Genomic DNA, 22200 nt, shown 5'->3' on the forward strand with positions numbered 1-22200 from the left:
CTAGTCAAGGCTATGGTTTTTTTCAGTGGTCATGTATGGATGTGAGAGTTGGACTGTGAAGAAAGCTGAGTGCTGAAGAACTGATGCTTTTGAACTGTGGTGTTGGAGAAGACTCCTGAGAGTCCCTTGGACTGCAAGGAGATCCAACCAGTCCATCCTAAAGGAGACCAGTCCTAGGTGTTCACTGGAAGGACTAATGCTGAAGCTGAAACTCCAATATTTTGGCCACCTGAATCAAAGAGCTGACTCATTTGAAAAGACTCTGATGCTGGGAAAGATTGAAGGCAGGAGGAGAAGGGGATGACAGATGATGAGATGGTTGGATGGCATCACCGACTCGATGGACATGGGTTTGGGTGAACTCCGGGAGTTGGTGATGGACAGGGAGGCATGGCGTGCTGCGGTTCATGGGGTCACAAAGAGTCGGACAGGACTGAGCGACTGAACTGAACTGAATCCTTATACAACTGTTATGTTTAAAGGACAATTTGCATTAATTTGCATTCACAATCTGATTGTCTAGCCAATGAAGAATAATTTAACCTCTTTAAAATATATCATGGTGCTTTAAATTTGAAATGTTATCACAAAGGTCAGCAGAAATTATCCTGCAGCCTCATTTACGCTGTCTGAAGCGAACGTGGGATAAAAGCACTTACCTCCAAGGTGAATGACAGCACCACGTCGGACTTTGACAGCTGAATCTCATTCTCATCCCCTATGTCCAAAAAGGCAGAGTTCTGGGAACGTTTTAATTTTTGCAATTTAAATTCTGGACCACCTTTTGAAACTGGAAGACTCTCCAAATTGGCCATTAGCAAATTCACTGAAGACCGCAACTCTTCTATATACACGCTCTCCATTTCTTTTGCTATAAACTTGGGGAATCTTCTTTCCTTGAAAATAATTATTAAAATAACAATGTCACACCAGTCAGGTCTCAATTTCATCATAAAACACTATATTATGTACATATACTTGACTGTCTCAGAAACTGTGACACTAAATATAATGCATTTACCTGATCCTTTAGTCTCCAGGCTTTAAAAGCCTTGTGCTGTGTGCACAGACGCTCAGTCATGTCTGACTCTTTGTGATCCCATGGACTGTAGCCTGCCAGGCTCCTCTGTACATGGGGATTCTCCAGGCAAGAATACTGGAGTGGGTTGTCACGCCTTTCCCTTCAGAGGATCTTCCCATTCCAGGGAACGAACCCACAACTCTCACATTGCAGGTGGATTCTTTACTGTCTGAGCCACCAGGGATGGAATGGGATGACAGCTGTACAAAATGGGCAGGGGAATGATGGCCTAAAGCAGCCATCATTCAGATGACTGCTTAATGCTCCAGAAAATCAATGCCTTTACTACCACTTTCTTTGGCATCATTTAAACCGCAACCTAAGACATCCTCATCTCCAGGGTGAATGGAACATGTCCAGAGCATGTTCATCAACCTGTACCTCATCTGACTCTCTCGCCCCAGTTTGTCCATGAGGTGGCAAGGAACATCTGGCACCACCTCATGAGTCAGTCCCAGAGCCTCAAACCACCTGTTTTCCTTTCCTCCCAACCTAACCTTGACATGTTTCTTTTAAAATAATTTACATATAATCAATATTAAAACTTCAAATATATTATCATAGTTATTAAATATCTACATCCATTATTAATTTTCCCAAGGAAGCTTCTTAAGTGGCCTTTTAATATTCCTCTATAGTTTGAAGCAACTAGTAAATAAGTTGCTTACTTACTCCTACATAGTTTAAGTTTGCATCCTCAGAAAAAAACACACAGCTACTCAGTTATGTAATAACTTGGTTTCTTTTGGGGATGGGGTGGGGAATAGCATTTGGATAGTTTTTTAATACATGCAAAAGAGGAAAAAATAAAGTATAAAAGCATTTTTACATTTGGGAACTGATTTTAAAAGCTATCATAAAAAGCAGCCAAAGCTCAGATATTAGGCAAAAAGGTGAGAGAACATGTCCTTTCAACAGCATATGTGAGCAAAGACCATCCAAGGCTCATGCAGGGGAAATGTCCCTAGTTTAATTTACTGTCTGTAGCCTGCCGGGCTCCTCTGTCCATGGAATTCTCCAGGCCAGAATACTGGAGTGGGTAGCTGCTCCCTTCTCCAGGGGATCTTCCCAACCCAGGGATGGAACCCAGGTCTCCCACATTGCAGGTGGATTCTTTATCACCTGAGCCACGAAGGAAGCCCCCAATGTACTGTTAATACTGATATAAGATCCCAGATGGCTGAAGCTACATGTTGTTACTTTGTAGAATTTTGCCTGGTGATGATTTAAGTAATATGTGTTTGGTGAGTAAGACAATCCAACAGTTATAGTTTTAAACCCTTGTTGGAAATTAATCACTTTTATTGGGTTTTACTTGGATCTTAACTTTGCCTAAAAACACCTACTTTTCAAATGCTCTTCAGACTAGGTTCTAATATCTAACTAGTTTGCTTATTAATTATACACCGAGTACAATCATTGTTTATTCATTTTATATTTGTATGACCATCAGAGTTTTGCCTTTTAGAAATATTTTAGGAAAGTAAAAGGCAGATACATCATGTGTTTTACAGTTTTGATGTACTGGTTATTTTCCCTAAATTTTCAAAGTGTTATTTCATGGAAAATGTAATATCAGCACATGAAAAAAAATCTACTCTTACGTAGCTTCCATTAAAAATACTTCAAGGAAGAGACTGGCAGAAATCACCTCGACTGTATCAGCATTTTCAAACTTTACAGGAAATAGACTATACTAGATTTTCTTTTTGTCTCTGGGGGAATAAAAACAACAACTCTGTTTTAAAGCTTTGAGGTTTGTTGATAGTATTTCTTAAACTTTATTTAGCCTGCTTATGTTGCCTCTTTCTTGGAAACAAAACCAAATGTACATATTAAATTTGATCTTTTAAATTAGAACAGCATCAGAAATAGCACTATTCTGTAGCTTAACTGTGAGTTGTTCCTATAAACCATTTTAGTGTTCTAATTTGGTCTTCTGTACAGCTTAGCTCATTACCAGCCCTAACACATTATGTACATTAAAAAAATCTGCTCTATAAAATTTCCATTATTCAAATTTAGTCACTCTTTAAGGGCTCTTCACTTTCCAGTAGATGAAGCATGGATCAGTGGTAGGATGAAGATGGTGACAACTGTCAGACTGTGGAAATACCTGAAGAGAGGTACAAATGGATTCCCTGACAAACGTGGCATGAGCAAAAAAAGGGTCAAATATGATTCCAAGCTTTTACGCCTGATGTACTAGAAAGATAGTACTGCCAAGAACTGGCCTACCATGATCACTTGCCTGGAAATTGTCAACACCCTCCTTCACTCCCACATTCCCAACTCCATCTTCTCTGCTTTATTTTCTAAATAGCAAATGATCACCTTCCATAATTTTGTTACATAGCATGTTTGCTGCTTATTGCAAGTCTCTCCCAAATAAAATGTAAGCTCTCTGAGGACATGGCAGGGATACTTTTGTCTGATGTTATCCTAAGACAACTACGTCTGCCTGGACGTATCCCAAATGCCTAAAATAGCACCTGATTATTTTAATAAGGTATTCAATATTTATCCACTGAATTTATGAACGAGAAATTCAGGCTCCAAAAGGTTAGATAAGTTGCTCATGTTATATATCCAGGAAACACAAACACAGATTTGGTCCACAGGTCTTTCTGGCCCAGTCCACCACATTTTTTCTATCACTACCTCCTAATTATGCCTTAAAAGGCATAATTTTAGCCAAAGTCAATGTATATATATATGGCTGATTCACGTTGTTGTGCAGCACAAACACAATATTGTAAAGCAATTATATTCCAATAAAAAATGATAAGAAAAAAGAAACAACAAAAAAATTTATATCCCTTGAAACAGATTTCTGCCCTGTGGATTTAATGTTACTGTATTGTATTGTGAAGTGTAATAGTTGCTGCTATTCTATTGCTAACTCTTTGTGACCCCGTGGACTGCAGCACACCAGGCTTTCCTGTCCTTCACTATCTCCTGGAGTTTGCTCAAACTCATGTCCATTGAGTCAGTGAAGCCATCCAATCATCTCATGTTCTGTCACCCCCTTTTCCTCCTGCCCTCAACTTTTCTGACATCAGGGTCTTTTCCAATGAGTTGGCTCTTTGTATAAGGTGGCCAAAGTATTGGAACTTCAGCTTCACCATCAGTCCTTCCAATGAATATTCAGGGCTGATTTCCTTTATGATTGACTGGCTTGATATCCTTGCTAGAGTTTGCCCAGGACTGTGCAGGAAGAACAGATTCAAACCTCCACTCAGATCTTTAAAACACTAGTTCTCATTGTTCCATGTGGATTTCCTATAATAATAGGTACCAAGTGTGATAGGTGTTCCTAATAGTTGATTGCCAACTCTAAACTATGAATAAACCATGTTTCTGGATTTATGAGACTGAAGAGGCATCAGGGCCTAGAAAAACAAACCTAAGCTCTGGAGTTGAAAGACCAATGTCTGAGGTCTTTTATTAAGTAATCTTGGCTAAACTCAATCTCCTTGTCTATAAAATAAATTCATTATATCACCTGCCCTTGTGGGTTCAAAGGATTATGGTAAAGATCTAAGACAATAAGGTCAGTAAATTACAACTAGCCTTATATTTTAGGAAGGTGGCTTTAATTTGGTGAAACAAAGTAGAAAGCAATTAAACATCTATTTACCAAAAGACATTATATTTTGAGTTTTTTTTTCATTCCAATCCCATTGGCTTCAATTCCTTCCTTCTTCATGTTTTTTCTATTTTATCAACATTTCTGATGGAATCAGTAGGGTTCCCTCAAAGAGAAGCTGCTGGTGTGCATCACTGACCTCGCACCTCTGACTCAGCTCCGAGGTTGTACAAACACATTCTTCTCCACAGACATTAACTTGAGAATACACCCCAGGCTCTCCATCCTACTCTGGACCCCTCTGGAAATTCATCTAAATTATCACATACCCAGCCAGACCTTTGGAGAAGAACTTGGGACAGTGTGAACAGCTCAGGTACAATCTAAATACAAGGAGACAACTCAGAAATGCAGACCACAGGTCCAGAGTCCTGCCCACAGTGCCAGGCACATCTCTCTGGATTCTCTCCTGGCCTCAGTTCTTCAAAAAAGCAATGCCCTTCTAGACAGCTTCCAACACAGGTTAGGATTTGAGGGAAAGCATTTTTCTCCCAAGGTTTTCCCAATGGCTCAGTGATTAAGAATCTGCCCGAAATGCAGGAGATCCAAGTTCAACCTCTGGGTCTGCAAGAGCCCCTGGAGAAGGAAATGGCAATCCACTCCAGTATTCTTACCTGGAGAATCCCATGGACAGAGGAACCTGGTGGGCTATAGTCCAAGGGGTTGAAAAAAGAGTTGAACATGACTTTGTGACTAAACAACAATTTTTCTTCCTAAAGCTTCCAAAACCCTCAAGCTACTTGATTTCTAGCCAATAAATTCCACATTTGAATCTCTGGAATCATGTAGTGACTCTCCAGGTAAGCAGAGGATAGTAACAAGGTGTGTTGTCCTTTCAACCTCTGCCCTTTGTATGAATTTAACTCTTTAGCCCCTAATTCATATCATCATCCCATGTCTTCATCTGGAGAATCCTCACGCATCTCTTGGCTTGGCTCTCACAAAATATTGCCATCTCTGTTACCCAACTTCTCTTTCCTCTGTTTTTCTATTTATCTCCAATTTCTCAATGATTTCTCTACTTTTTAATTGAATAGACATTTATATAATACAACATTAGCTGTCTTAAAATCTACATATTAATAAATATATTTTTCTTTGAAAAACACAAAACTTCAATTGTCAAATGCAGTGTGGGACAGATCCTCTTAACTGCTGGTAAAGTTCACTGTCTTGATTTGGGGACTTCCCTGGTAGCTTAGACAGTAAAACGTCTGTCTACAATGCGGGAGACCTGGGTTCGATCCCTGGGTCAGGAAGATCCCCTGGAGAAGGAAATGGCAATCCACTCCAGTACTATTGCCTGGAAAATCCCATGGACAGAGGAACCTGGTAGGCTACAGTCCATGGGGTCGCAAAGAGTCGAACATGACTGAGCGACTTCACTTTGCTTTCACTATATAGGGTGCACACACATTTATCAACCTGTAAACTAAAAATCTATGTACTTTGCTATATACACATTGTGCCTTAATTTTTAAAATGAAAAAATCCCCAATAGACAGGACTCTTCAGAAAGACAGAGACAGAATCAGAGGGAAAAGGGGAGAAAGGAGAGTAAGAGTCTCTTTTATTATGTTTGAATAAAACATATTCAAAGTTTTCATTTAGTAGAAGAGAAAAGGAAAAACAAAATCTTATTCTCAGACCCAAAGCATTACAACCTCAAGTCTCTTTTAAGGGACTAGAATTTTACTTTTACCACTGAAGTAAATTAATGCATCAATTTATTAGAGAATGATTTAGACAAAGAGTCCTCAGTATTAAAAACAAGCACAGCTTTTGTTTGAAATCTATTTTTGTTCACAGAAACACAGTGACTGTATAAATAAAAGTAAATAAAATATTGTATTTGATATATCCTGAGATTCTGTACTACAAATCTCAAATTATAGTTTTCACCCATTCAAATATTAGTTGACACCACTGTGGGCCAAACACTGTGCCAGATACTTTGGGGTGTATCACGTGATTTTTCAGGGAGGACGGTCTTCTGATTATATTATGCTTAGTGCAATATTAAACTTCTAAGTCTGGCAGTTTGAGAAATTTGGGCATTGCTTTAAGAATAATCTACAAAAGTTATCATTGAATTTAACGATCTCATATAAAGATGGATATGTAAAATAAATAATATACTCCATTTAGATAATACGCATTCATGAATCTGAGCTTAAGAGGTATGCAGGGAAACAAGAAAATGATAAAATTACACTGGCTTTGTCTATACATAACTGTCAGCTTACAGAAATCTAAGTACAGAAAGAAATGTGGTTCAGTATATCAAAATTAACAATTTACCTTTGCCATTTTCTCAGCCAACTGCAAACGGCCATCAAGTTCCCTTCTGATCTGGGCTGCTTGTTCATCTGCATTATCCAACTTAAAAATAAAACAGAAAATCACACGTACATGATTACTTAATGGCAGTGACCTACAGATTAAAGCAACACTAAAATGACTCCAAAAAAACTTTATAAGTCTTCTCAGCTACCTATTGAGAACACAGAAAAATTGTTTAATTAGATTGACAGTATAATTAAATTTCTTGGACACTTTTCACTATGATTTGCTCACAAAAAAAAGGTAATAAATCTCTAAGGTTAATAGTTCAGCTTACCAAAAACTCTAATTATAATAATCCTTTGCCAAATATATCCCCAACAAATCTAAGCCAAGAAGTCCTTGTTTCCTTGAGGATGCATGAAGTTGTCATTAAGTTTATTCAGTTCAGTTCATTCTTCTGTCTCCATTAAGAAAAGATTCAGTTCATTCTTCCGCCTCCATTAATGTCAGTCCTAAACAGTTCCAAATAGATAAATCTCTTGTTCTTTCAAATTCCCAGAATGCATTTCTGGAGAGTGAGATACTAATGTTTCACTTTTCCTTGCTCTTTCAAAAAATATTTCCTTTGTATAACAAGTTTCTGTTAGTGCTAAACTATTAAAGTACTATTTGATTGACTGCTATCACTTTCTACCATTTAAATCTTCATATGCTCCTCATTCTAGTACCAACAGGCTCATACTGCCAAGAAATCCTTTTACAGGCTGGCACCACATTAGAATTCCATTATCTCATTCTAAATTTGATTGAAAGCTTAGCATGTTAGCCTCATTTTTAAAGATATTTCCATTTACATGGAAAATAACTTCTCCACTGAAATAATCCTTAACTTTTTTCTATAACTTCCTTTAACTTTTCCTCATGATTCCTTCCATCTCTTTATTGGTTCCTTATAAAACCTCTTCCTGTGAGCAACGCACAGTGTGGGAGGCACTGGGTGGGTGACAGACACGGATCAGACTGATGTTTCTCTCCATTTTAATTCATTCCCTCCTCTCATTTCCATCATCAAGAAGCCTAGACCTCACAATACAACCATACTTTAGGAAAAGTCCATCTAAAAACTGGATTAGTACTGAGTACAACATTAGACATCCGGGGTAATACAGACTAACTTGTCCATTTGCTGAAGAACTACATATAAACCATGCTACATTTAAAAAAAAAAAAGGGGGGGTGCCTTAAGAAAAATTCTGAACAAAATGAGTAGGTCAGTAGGATGGTCCTGTCAGAAGGCACTATATGAAAAGTCAAGAAGAAGGAAAGATGCTCTAGTAAGAGGGCACCAAATATCTGGATGAGATCAGACATTGGTGTGGGGAATGGATTGGGGCAGGGGGAAAAGGGAAGGGTAATGAGAGGTGGGGCTGGAGAGACGGGGCTTCTTTAAACACCTGAGCCAAATAAATAAAGGAGTTTGGAACTGGTTCTTAACACATTGGAAATTCACCAAGAGATTTTAAGCAGAACTTCATAAGTGTCTGTCTCCATCAAAAACAACAGGCAAGATGGACATAAAGATTTCTGTCTGTCCATTCATCTATCTAATTTGTTCATTTAACAGACAGATCTGGGGTTACCTTTCTGAAAAATGTTTCTAAGTTGATTTTAAAAAACTAAGTTCATTTAAAAATGAGATTAACAATAGGATTTTCCTAAACTAAATCCTTGATATAAAGGAGTTTCTATGTCATCTCAAAAATGAATATACTTTTTATTTAAATTAATATTCATAATTAAACAACTTTTTCTTCACTGTGTCTAAAGTCAAAATGATTTACATTAAAAACTAATATAATTATTATGGAAAAGAAAATGCGATAACTGTCTATTCCAGGTAACCAAAATCATGGTCCTAAAAACAAAAATTTTAAGAAAAAAATTAAAAACAAAATTTTGTTTAACTACAGTAGCTCAAATACAGTAAACATAATATGAGATATCTTCTCATCTTTGCTTAATGCTGATAAATATTTTTCTACAAAGAAACAAAATGGTTCCTCGCATGTAAAGAGTAAGAGTTCTGCCAAGAAATAGCATTTAACATCTTAAAATCTTAGAAATCCTACAAATTTCACCACAAAATATTATTTAACATCTTTATCTCTATCTTTATATTAACAGCTCTTACCTAATTTTAAATGGAGTTGTTTGAGTCACTTCTGGGGTTTATCAGTGCTTTCTGAGAGTTTTCCATTACTTTCAAAAAATAGTAATGCCTTGGACTGTCCTTGTGGTCCAGTGGTTAAGAGTACACCCTGCAATGCAGGGGACACTGGTTCGATCCCTGGTTGGGAAACTAAGATCCCGCACACCACAACTACTGAGAGAGCCCCTGCACCGCAGTGAAAGACCCTGTGTAACACAATGAAGATCACACGTGCTGCAACCAAGACCCGAGGCAGCCAAATAAATACAATCAAAAAATGTTAATGCCTTAACTGCATTTGTCTGAAAAAAACACAAAGAAAGGCAGATCACTGCTATACTAAACTGTCTTTTAGTAGCAGTCTCTCTGAGACAGAAACGATATTAACTTTGATGACTACAATGTTATTTTGTGAAACTAGAAAAATATATTTCTAAACATGTTAAAAAAAAACAGGAAAAGCTAATACAATAAAGACAACACATGTTAGACAGAATTCAAGGAGGTATTACTAAATCAGCTGGTTGAATTTTTTAAATAAGAATTTTAGTTTCCCATTCCATGTTCCATATGGTTTGTCTTTGAGTATTATCTTTGTTTTTCATAACAGGAAAGTTTATCTAATTTTTATGAATGCTTTTCTAAAGGTTGATTTCTCAGTTGAGATAACTGTAGTTTCACATGCGGTAGTAAGAAATAATTGAGAGATATCCACTGTATTGCCCAGTTTTCCCCACAGTAGCATCTTATAAAACCAGACCATCATATACAACCAGAATACCGACTGACACTGTCATCCAGCGTATTCCAGTTTCCTTAGTTTCATGCACAGGTATCTGTGTGTATTGACTTCTATGCAATTTATGATGCGTCTAGGTTTGTACGGTCACCATCACCGTCAAGGCACTGATCAGCTTTAACACCATATTTTGCCCTTTTATAAACACATCCACCTCCCCCAACCCAATCCCGGACTGTTTAGCTTCAACAACGTACCTCATTTCCAGACTTTTCAAAACTAAATTTAATAAGGCAACAAATTTCCTTTTAATTTCCATTATTACATTGGAGATGTGCTCCCATGAGAAATTAACATTTATTAACACTGCCTTGGGGCCACAGACCTCTTAATCCACATGTTCATTTCTTGGTCTTTTCCTCAAAGCCCATAGCCATAAATAGCCATTTATTCACTGATAACCCTCAAGTATGTATCTATAACTCCAACCTCTCACCAGGGTCCCAGTCTTTTATTTTCAACTGCCTACCAGACTTTATTTTCTTGGACTCCAAAACCACTGAAGATGGTGACTGCAGCCATAAAATTAAAAGACGCTTGCTCGTTGGGAAAAAAGCTAGACAGTGTATTAAAAAAAACTAGACAGTGTATTAAAAAGCAGAGACATCACTTTGCTGACAAAGGTCCATATAATAAAAGCTATGGTTTTTCCAGTAGTCATGTACAGATGTGAGAGTTGGACCATAAAGAAGGCTGAGTGCCGAAGAACTGATGCTTTTGAACTGTGGTGCTGGAGAAGACTCTTGAGAGTCCTTTGGACTGCAAGGAGATCACACCAGCCAACTCACTGGAAAAGACACTGATGCTGGGAAAGAGAGAGGGCAGGAGGAGAAGGGGGTGACAGAGATGAGATGGTTGGATGGCATCATTGACTCAGTATACATGAATCTGAGGAAACTCTGGGAGATAGTAAAGGACAGAGAGGCCTGGTGTGCTGCAGTCCATGGGGTCATAAAGAGTTAGATGTGACTGAGCAACTGAACCACTGCCTACCATTTCAATTTGCATGAAGACAAGACACACTGCATGTAACATACCCCAAACAGAATCTAGCTTTCCAGCTACCCACCCCAATCACTCCTTTCATGAGTAATGCCATGTCATATAATTGGCATGCCTAATTACCATGTGTTCAAGCCCAAAGTCCATGTGTCGTATGTGATCTCTCCTTCACAACCCACAACCATCCAACTACAGTCATGTAGTGAAACCCAGAATCACTTCAAGTCCATTTCAGTTGGCCAATACAGTTGGATACATCATTATGATGAGAATATTATTTTTCTTTTCTGAAAACTTGGTTTTACACACTATCTCCTGTCCTCCTTCTCTTCAAACAAAAAAGCAGAAAAAAAGCCCAAACTGATACTTTAGTAGATGTGGAACATCACATTTTTAAATGCTGGTGAGGCAGCCATCTCTACCACCTGATTTGGACTCTCAGATCAAGACAATGAGGATAATTTGTGGAATGTGGAGTTGGAGGCTGGAGCCAAAGACAACTCTTCACTACACAAAGACATCTCTTAATTTCATTTTCTTTTTCTTTAGATTTCTGATATCAATGCTTTATATGACAACTGACTACTTATACCTCCCAGATGTCTTTTCCTGGTACACTATATTCTTCAGGTCTTTACAGAGGGACATTTAACCCTGACCATAAAAGATTCCCATACATATCTTGACTCTGTGCAATACCTCCAGTGTCTATCATACAGAACATTTTCAGTTCAGTTCAGTCGCTGAGTCGTGTCCGACTCTTTGCGACCTCATGAATCGCAGCACGCCAGGCCTCCCTGTCCATCACCAGCTCCCAGAGTTCACTCAGACTCACGTCCATCGAGTCAGTGATGCCATCCAGGCATCTCATCCTCTATCGTCCCCTTCTCCTCCTGCTCCCAATCCCTCCCAGCGTCAGAGTCTTTTCCAATGAGTCAACTCTTCACATGAGGTGGCCAAAGTACTGGAGTTTCAGCTTTAGCATCATTCCTTCCAAAGAAATCCCAGGGCTGATCTCCTTCAGAATGGACTGGTAGGATCTCCTTGCAGTCCAAGGGACTCTCAAGAGTCTTCTCCAACACCACAGTTCAAAAGCATCAATTCTTCGGCACTCAGCTTTCTTCACAGTCCAAGTCTCACATCCATACATGACCACAGGAAAAACCATAGCCTTGAGTAGACGAACCTTTGTTGGCAAAGTAATGTCTCTGCTTTTTAATTTTTAACAGTTGTTGTTGTTGCTAAGTCACTTCAGTCGTGTCCAACTCTATGTGACCCCATAGATGGCAGCCCACCAGGCTCCTAATTCCATGTAATGAATAGAAAGAAAATAGAAAGGTTCGTCATAACTTTACTTCCAAGGAGTAAGCGTCTTTTAATTTCATGGCTGCAATCACCATCTGCAGTGATTTTGGAGCCCAAAAAAATAAAGTCTGACACTGTTTCCCCATCTATCTCCCATGAAGTGATGGGACCAGATGCCATGATCTTCGTTTTCTGAATGTTGAGCTTTAAGCCAACTTTTTCACTCTCCACTTTCACTTTCATCAAGAGGCTTTTGAGTTCCTCTTCACTTTCTGCCATAAGGGTGCTGTCATCTGCATATTTGAGGTTAGTGATATTTCTCCTGGCAATCTGGATTCCAGTTTGTGCTTCTTCCAGTCCAGTGTTTCTCATGATGTACTCTGCATAGAAGTTAAATAAGCAGGGTGATAATATACAGCCTTGACGTACTCCTTTTCCTATTTGGAACCAGTCTGTTGTTCCATGTCCAGTTCTAACTGTTGCTTCCTCACCTGCATACAAATTTCTCAAGAGGCAGATCAGGTGGTCTGGTATTCCCATGTCTTTCAGAATTTTCCACAGTTTATTGTGATCCACACAGTCAAAGGCTTTGGCATAGTCAATAAAGCAGAAATAGATGTTTTTCTGGAACTCTCTTGCTTTTTCCAAGATCCAGCGGATGTTGGCAATTTGATCCCTGGTTCCTCTGCCTTTTCTAAAACCAGCTTGAACATCAGGAAGTTCATGGTTCACATATTGCTGAAACCTGGCTTGGAGAATTTTGAGCATTACTTTACTAACGTGTGAGATGAGTGCAATTGTGCGGTAGTTTGAGCATTCTCTGGCGTTGCCTTTCTTTGGGATTGGAATGACAACGGACCTTTTCCAGTCCTGTGGCCACTGCTGAGTTTTCCAAATTTGCTGGCATATTGAGTCCAGCACTTTCACAGCATCATCTTTCAGGATTTGAAATAGCTCCACTGGAATTCCATCACCTCCACTAGCTTTGTTCATAGTGATGCTTTCTAAGGCCCACTTGACTTCACATTCCAGGATGTCTGGCTCTAGGTCAGTGATCACACCATCGTGATTATCTGGGTCGTGAAGATCTTTTTTGTACAGTTCTTCTGTGTATTCTTGCCACGTCTTCTTAATATCTTCTGCTTCTGTTAGGTCCATACTATTTCTGTCCTTTATCAAGCCCATCTTTGCATGAAATGTTCCCTTGGTATCTCTAATTTTCTTGAAGAGATCTCTAGTCTTTCCCATTCTGTTGTTTTCCTCTATTTCTTTGCACTAGTCACTGAGGAAGACTTTCTTATCTCTCCTTGCTCTTCTTTGGAACTCTGCATTCATATGCTTATATCTTTCCTTTTCTCCTTTGCTTTTCACGTCTCTTCTTTTCACAGCTATTTGTAAGGCCTCCCCAGACAGCCATTTTGCTTTTTCGCATTTCTTTTCCATGGGGATGGTCTTGATCCCTGTTTCCTGTACAATGTCACGAACCTCATTCCATACTTCATCAGGCACTCTTGTCAGATCTAGGCCCTTAAATCTAATTCTCACTTCCACTGTATAATCATAAGGGATTTGATTTAGGTCATACCTGAATGGTTTAGTGGTTTTCCCTACTTTCTTCAATTTAAATCTGAATTTGGCAATAAGGAGTTCATGATCTGAGCCACAGTTAGCTTCTGGTCTTGTTTTTGCTGACTGTATAGAGCTTCTCCATCTTTGGCTGCAAAGAATATAATCAATCGGATTTCAGTGTTGACCATCTGGTGATGTCCATGTATAGAGTCTTCTCTTGTGTTGTTGGAAGAGGGTGTTTGTTATGACCAGTGCATTTTCTTGGCAAAACTCTATTAGCCTTTGCCCTGCTTCATTCCGTATTCCAAGGCCAAATTTGCCTGTTACTCCAGGTGTTTCTTGACTTCCTACTTTTGCATTCCAGTCCCCTATAATGAAAACGACATCTTTTTTGGGTGTTAGTTCTACAAGGTCTTGTAGGTCTTCATAAAACCGTTCAACTTGAGCTTCTTCAGCATTACTGGTTGTGGCACAGACTTGGATTACTGTGATACTGAGTGATTTGCCTTTTTACCACTTCAATATTCAAAATATTTCACTGTCTTGACAAATATTTAGTACTTTTATTTTCTTTCTATTCATTACATGGAATTAGGAGCCGGGTGGGCTGCCGTCTATGGGGTCACATAGAGTCGGACACAACTGAAGTGACTTAGCAACAACAACAACCGTTTCTACATTCAGAATTCTCTTGGCTAAGATGTTCCTAACCTGGACCATCAGGAGTCTGAACCATCCAAGTTGGGAACAAAATTTGGAGAGGTATGCATTTTTTTCCTTGAGGAACTGTCTGAATTTCAGAGCTTACCCAAAGGGGTGGTTAACTCAAAAGACATAAAGAACCATGGCTCTAGGAGAATCTTCTTCATAGAAGTCTCTATTGTTTTGTTCTAGAAGAGGCTGCATGACTTTTCAAACATAAGCAATAGAAAATGGTCACCTCATATGTACACATTATGAATCTTACTCTTTCAGAGATATGTTAAATTCTTTGTGAAAGGACACTGGCTCTGGAAAATGACATAAGCTCTGAAAAATGCTGACTGAATGATCCAAGGATTACTTTACCAACTGCTGTTTCTTCTACACCTACTATACAGCAAGTACTACTGAAGGCTCTTCAGTAGCTACAGAAGTAGTGGCTTTCTACGAGTTCACACTTCATACAGAAAACAGTTTTTAAAAAGAGTATTTAAAACAGAATAGAAGTGCCACAAGAAACTACTGATCAAGGACTGTGGGAATTCAGTGATGGAAGATATGTCTTTCTGGTTGATAATATTAAAAAGGATTGCTACTGTGGAAATGCAGGTGAGGAAGCAACAGTTAGAACTGGACATGGAACAACAGACTGGTTCCAAATAGGAAAAGGAGTACGTTAAGGCTGTATATTGTCACCCTGCTTATTTGACTTATGTGCAGAGTACATCATGAGAAACGCTGGGCTGGAAGAAGCACAAGCTGGAATCAAGATTGCTGGTAGAAATATCACTAACCTCAGATATGCACATGACACCACCCTTATGGCAGAAAGTGAAGAAGAACTAAAGAGCCTCTTGATGAAGGTGAAAGTGGAGAGTGAAAAAGTTGGCTTAAAGCTCAACATTCAGAAAACGAAGATCATGGCATCTGGCCCCATCACTTCATGGGAAATAGATGGGGAAACAGTGTCAGACTTCATTTTTTTGGGCTCCGAAATCACTGCAGATAGTGATTGCAGCCATGAAATTAAAAGACGCTTACTCCTTGGAAGGAAAGTTATGACCAACCTAGATAGCATATTAAAAAGCAGAGACATTACTTTGCCAACCAAGTTTCGTCTAGTCAAGGCTATGGTTTTTCCTGTGGTCATGTATGGATGTGAGAGTTGGACTGTGAAGAAAGCTGAGTGCCGAAGAATTGATGCTTTTGAATTGTGGTGTTGGAGAGGACTCTTGAGAGTCCCTTGAACTGCAAGGAGATCCAACCAGTCCATTCTGAAGGAGATCGGTCCTGGGTGTCCTTTGGAAGGAATGATGCTAAAGCTGAAACTCCAGTATTTTGGCCACCTCATGTGAAGAGTTGACTCATTGGAAAAGACTCTGATGCTGGAAGGGATTGGGAGCAGGAGGAGAAGGGGACAACAGAGGATGAAATGGCTGGATGGCATCACCAACTCAATGGATGTGAGTTTTGAATGAACTCCGAAAGTTGGTGATAGACAGGGAGTCCGGGCATGCTGCAATTCATGGGGTCACAAAGAGTCAGACACGATGAGCGACTGAACTAAACAATGGAAATATTAAAAATGAACTTTGAGGATAGAAAACAGGGATTAGTCTTGACTTGCATCTCTCAAATCCTGGGCTCTCTGGGGCCCAGTCCTCTCAAGTTCCATTGAAGCTGTTTGAGAAGAGGTCCTACAAGTCAACAAATCTCCCTTTGCAGAAGTCCTCAGGAAGACGCAAAGACTTCACTGGAAGTCAACTATTTTATAGGTAAGAAAAGTTTAAACAGCATAAGAATAATCTTACAAAGTTTCACCCAACAGCTTCATTTTATAGTAGTAATATGTGATATCATTCTAATGCTTTAAAAGCTGAAAACATCAAACACTTGAATTCATTAAACTTGCTCATATCTTCAAGGAAAAAAAGTCTTTTATAAAAAGTACTTTTCATAGCACTGTTTAGCATCATTGCCCTCTATGATTAATCTATTTTCGAGAACCAGGATAATCGTCTTCACACTAATATTGTCAATCACTAAAAAGAAGGATTAATAGCTGTGTTTTTCCATAATGATGTCTTTGTACGTGCTAACCCTAGTCAATTGTGCCCTTCTTTCTCCCACTGGAAAAAAAATTAGTTTTTTCTGAGTCCCCAGTCAAATTATGGCACATCTCTTTTCAAACAAATTATGTTATTTTCTTGTAATATTCATGTTCAGCTTTTAGTATGAAAAATACAAGTAGACTAGGATTTGTACTGCTCTATACACTTAATGTTTTCTCTGAGATTAATTCTTTTGCTGGTTATTCTATTTATATTATCTATATATCTGGAGATATAGAGAAGTAATTGACACAATCATAACACTGATTCCAAAAGGACACTCTATCCAACAATTTATTATATGATTTTCCTTTTTCTGTTTTTTCATATAATTTTCTAATAGCCCAATGATTTATTTGACAGTGCCTAATATGCATGGATTTTGTAACACAGCTGAAAAACCCTGATCAAAAATTGAAGTATTAGCAAATTCATTTACTTTATCAACAGATCTGTTAATTTCTTGCCATTACTTGGATCAAATTATTTATCATGAAGATGGTGTGCTACTCCACCTGATTGCTTCAGCTGTTTTCTTTCATTCTCTTCACCCCTTCATTCTCTCAGCCCTTGCTGCTAAGTCACTTCAGTCATGTATGACTCTGTGCGACCCCACAGACGGCAGCCCACCAGGCTCCCCCGTCCCTGGGATTCTCCAGGCAAGAACACTGGAGTGGGTTCCCATTTCCTTTTCCAATGCATGAAAGTGAAAAGTGAAAGTGAAGTCGCTCAGTTGTGTCCAACTCCTAGCGACCCCATGGACTGTAGCCCACCAGGCTCCTCCGTCCATGGGAGTTTGCAGGCAAGAGTACTGGAGTGGGGTGCCAGGGTCTTCTCCGCTCTCAGCCCTTAAGCACACACAATTGGTTCTTAGCTATTGTCTGTAGTTGTTTCTCAATACAATGTTGCAAGTTAGCACATAGCTCTGCCCTCGCTCCCAAGGCCCAGCTCTTCATCTTCCGTTGTTGATGGCAAGGTCTTTACTTTCAGGCATCCAACAACAGCCTCAACTAAGACTGAATTGCCCTTCTTTACAGTCTACTCTTTATCATGGCTCCCCTACTTCCACATATGATTCTTACTACCATCGATCAGGCTAACAGCTTAGAAGAGAAGTCGAGGAGTAAAGGGCAGGTGATGGAAGGATGCGGGTAAGTGAACAGGGATAAATGGATATGAATGAACCAATGATACCCAGATAGCTTGGCTTAGTTTTCAGGTCCACCCTATCTTGTACCAATCTCACTTTTTAACCTCCCAGACAGTTACATTATCTATACAAATTCGTTTGCCCATTATACACAAAACACATTACATTTTCCCAACCATGTAATTTGCTTGTGTTTCTCCTGCCTGGGTTGCTCTTCTTACCTTCACTGCCCAGATCAATCTCCAGATCTTCTGCAAAGATGACCTACCTACCTACCGGGTAACAAAGCAGGAATTGCCTGATGACATCTCTCTCATAGTTGTCTTCTAATTGTTCAGCTTCTCCGGTATTTATGAACTCTACCTCACACTGCAACATATGACACTTGTTAGCTCATCCTATCTCCCTGACAAGAGGCCTAAACCAATCCATCTCCAATGGTGGGAGATTCAAGTAACTACTCCCAGTTCTAACATACAATAAATACAGAGAATAATACCACCTGTATTTGTAAGGTTTTTGGACCCTAACATCCCTCCAGTTTGACTCATCTTTCATGAAGCACCTTCCTTCAAAAAAAGAAACAACAACAAAAATCTTCCTCCCTGCTATTCTGATCATTGACAATTAACCAGCAACTACAAGGCAACTAAAACTCTTTGTGCAATTTCATACAACAAAAAGAATATAAGGAAATGAAGTTATTCCCATACTCTGGAGAGCAATCCATTGCCTGTATGATGTTATGTATGAATCAGGTACCACTCTCTTGCTGGAGGCAAAGCTTTTAGAGAACACTCTTATATCTACTTTCTAAATTATGTATAAGGAACCTGACTCAGAAATAGCAGTTCTGCCATGGATTCTTGTAGCACAGTTCTAAGAGTCTTAAAAATGAATTTCCCAAACTACACTTCCCTGTCATTACTACTTAAAAGTAGAAGAAAGATGAATGAGTTAATTAGATATAAAATTGCCCTATGTGATCTGAACTAAACTATATTAAATAATGGATCAAAAAGTTCAAAATTAAGAACATAAGAAATGTAACCTCAAACATAAAAACCAGAGGACTCTGATAGCCTGGAGAATAGTCATATATATTCTCTAAAATGGTAGGTAGAACTTTGCAAATTTTTACACATCATGAAATTTTCTTTAGTATTCCATTTGGTATTAACATTTTCTCTTCTAGACAGAAGTCATGAGCTTACATTTTCAAGCAATTATTTACGAACTACACTTCCCTCAATAAAATAAGTAAATATACATTCACATTAATGAAATAACAATGAAATAGATTTTAGCAGTAAGTAAAATAACACAGATACTATCAGCGATTTTAGAGAACTCTGCAGTGCAGTTTATAACTTTAGTCTCACCAGGACTAATAAGAGTAAATTTATACAGCACTCTATGTCAAAAACCATTCTAAGCATTTGTAAACATTACTGCATTGAAACCTCAGAGCAACCATATGGAGTAGTTATCATTATCCCAGTTTAATGATGAAAAATCTGAAGCACAGATAGGTTTAAGCAGTTTTCTAGGGTAAAGGTCACACAGTTAATACTTGGAAAGGCCAGGCTCTGAATCCTGTCGTTTGACCTGAGGGTTCAATGTAACCACCACTTACTCCTTTCACGACACCTCACTCCCAGCTTTCACTCTGTTGGTCACTTGCCATGAGTCCCCCAACAGGAGACACATGAAATATTACAGTATAATTAACGGTACAAAGATTCAAATATTTTAATATGTTCAAGTTGTTATAATGCAATAAAAGAGGTGTGTATAGCTATGTTAGCTTCCCTGGTGGCTCAGGGATAAGAAAACCTTCTTAAGTAAACAATGCAAAGAAATGGAGGAAAACAACAGAATGGTAAAGACAAGAGATTTTTTCAAGAAAATCAGATACCAAGGGAACAGTTCATGCACAGATGGCCATAATAAAGGACAGAAACAGCAAGGATCTAACAGAAGCAGAAGAGATTAAGAAGAAATGGCAAGTACAAAAAAGGTCTTAATAACCCAGATATCTACTGTGGTGTGATCACTCACCTAGAGCCAGTCATCCTGGAGCGTGATGTCAAGTGAACCTTAGGAAGCATTACTACAAACAAAGCTAGTGGAGGTGATGGAATTCTAGCTGAGCTATTTCAAATTTTAAAAGATGCTGCTGTTAAAGTGCTTCACTCCATATGCCAGCAAATCTGGGAAACTCAACAGTGGCCACAGGACTGGAAAAAGTCAGTTTTTATTCCAATCCCAAAGAAGGGCAATGCCAAAGATTATTGAAACTACCACACGATTGCACTCTTTTCACACACTAGCTAGGTCATGCTTAAAATCTTGTAAACCAGACTTCAACAGTATGTAAACCAAGAACTTCCATACATACAAGCTGGATTTAGAAAAGGCAGAGGAACCAGAGATCAAATTGCCAACATCCTTTGGATTGTTGAAAAGGCACGAGAGTTCCAGAAAAACATCTACTTCTGCTTCATTGACTATGGTAAATCCTTTGACTGTGTGTATAAGAACAAACTGTGGAAAAATCTTTAAGAGATGCGAATACCAGACCACCTTATTTGTCACTGAAAGACTTGTATGCAGGTCAAGAAGCAACAGTTAGAACTGGACTTGGAACAATGGACTGGTTCAAAATTGGGAAAGGAGTACATCAAGACTGTATATTGTCACCCTGTTGTTTAACTTATATGCAGAGTTTATCATGCAAAATGCTGGGCTGGATAAATCACAAGCTGGAATCAAGACTGCCAGAAGAAATATCAACAACCTCAGATAGGCAGATGACACCACTTTAATGGCAGAAAGCAAAGAGGAACTAAAGAGCCTCTTGATGAGGCTGAAAGTTGAGAGTGAAAAGTCTAGCTTAAAACTCAACATTCGAAAACTAAGATCATGGCAACCAGTCCTATCACTTCATGGCAAATAGATGGGCAAATGTGGAAACAGTGACAGCCTTTATTTTCTTGGGCTCCAAAATCACTGCAGATGGTGATTGCAGCCATGAAATTAAAAGACATTTGCTCCTTGGAAGAAAAACTATGATAAACCTAGACAGTGTATTTAAAAAGCAGAGCCATTACTTTGTCAACAAAGTCAAAGCTATGGTTTTTCCAATAGTCATGTGTGGATGTGAGAGTTGGATCATATAGAAGGCTAAGCACCGAAGAATTGATGCTTTTGAACTGTTGTGTTGGAGAAGACTGTTGAGAGTCCCTTGGACTGCAAGGAAATCAAACCGTTCAATCCTAAAGGAAATCAACCCTGAATTCTCATTGGAAGGAATGATGCTGAAGCTGAAACTCCAATACTTTGGTCACTTGGTGGGAAGAGCTGACTCATTGGAAACAACCCTGATGCTAGGAAAGATTGAGGGCAGGAGGAGAAGGGGGCGATGGAGGATAAGATGGTTGGATGGCATCACGACTCAATGGACATGAGTTTGAACAAATTCTGGGAGATAGTGAAGGACAGGGAAGCCTGGTATGCTGCCGTCCACAGGGTTGCAAAGAGTCAGACACAGCAATGACTGAACAACAACTGGTGGGTCAGACAGTAAAGAATCTGCCAATAATGGAGGAGACCTGGGTTTGATCCCTGGGTCAGGAAGACCCCTGGAAAAGGGAATGGCTACCAACTCCAGCAGTCTTGCCTGGAAAATTCCATGGACTGAACAGACTGGCAGGCTACAATCCATGGGGTTGCAAAGAGTCAGACAGGACTAAGCAACTAACACTAATACACATGAGTATGATCAGATCAGATCAGATCAGTCGCTCAGTCGTGTCCGACTCTTTGCGACCCCATGAATCGCAGCATGCCAGGCCTCCAGAACTGTATATTCCTCATGGAATTTCCCCACCTCTTGTGATATTTAAGAAATGTGAGTGAGGGAAAGATTTGTGGAAGTGGAATTTGTCTTGCATTTTCAAGAATGGAGAAGAAGGATTACAAGTGAAAAGAGTAAAGTGAGACAAAATGAAAAGTCAAGACAATACAGGGTGTTAATGAGCAACAGGGAGTGACTTGGCTTACCTTGCACAGGAGATATGTAAAGAAATAGTTACAGGGGGAGAACCTGGGAAAGAATCTAAGAAGGCCAGGTGGGGGCCAGATGAACACCACAGATGATGAACGCTTAGCCAAGGGGTGAATCTCATTCTGCTCATAGCCACCATATTTTTTCCCTATTCAAAGCTGGGTCATGGATGAATGGATAAGAAAGCTATGGTACATATACACAATGGAGTATTACTCAGCCATTAAAAAGAATACATTTGAATCAGTTCTAATGAGGTGGATGAAAC

At 39.1% G+C, this 22200-nt stretch overlaps 1 protein-coding gene across 11 annotated transcripts in view; it reads right to left on the bottom strand.

The window, feature by feature from the left end:
• CADPS2 (calcium dependent secretion activator 2) overlaps positions 1-22200 on the bottom strand; it is a 591026-nt gene that overhangs the window by 338117 nt on the left and 230709 nt on the right. For all 11 annotated transcript variants that reach the window (XM_061414557.1, XM_061414550.1, XM_061414559.1 and 8 more), the window contains exons 4-5: positions 7032-7112; positions 660-896 (exon numbers count right to left, since the gene is read on the bottom strand). In XM_061414557.1, coding sequence (XP_061270541.1) covers positions 660-896; positions 7032-7112 — 318 coding nt within the window. The remainder of the gene's footprint in view (positions 1-659; positions 897-7031; positions 7113-22200) is intronic.

The sequence above is a fragment of the Bos javanicus genome, chromosome 4 (assembly GCF_032452875.1).
Source record: "Bos javanicus breed banteng chromosome 4, ARS-OSU_banteng_1.0, whole genome shotgun sequence".
NCBI lineage: Eukaryota > Metazoa > Chordata > Mammalia > Artiodactyla > Bovidae > Bos > Bos javanicus.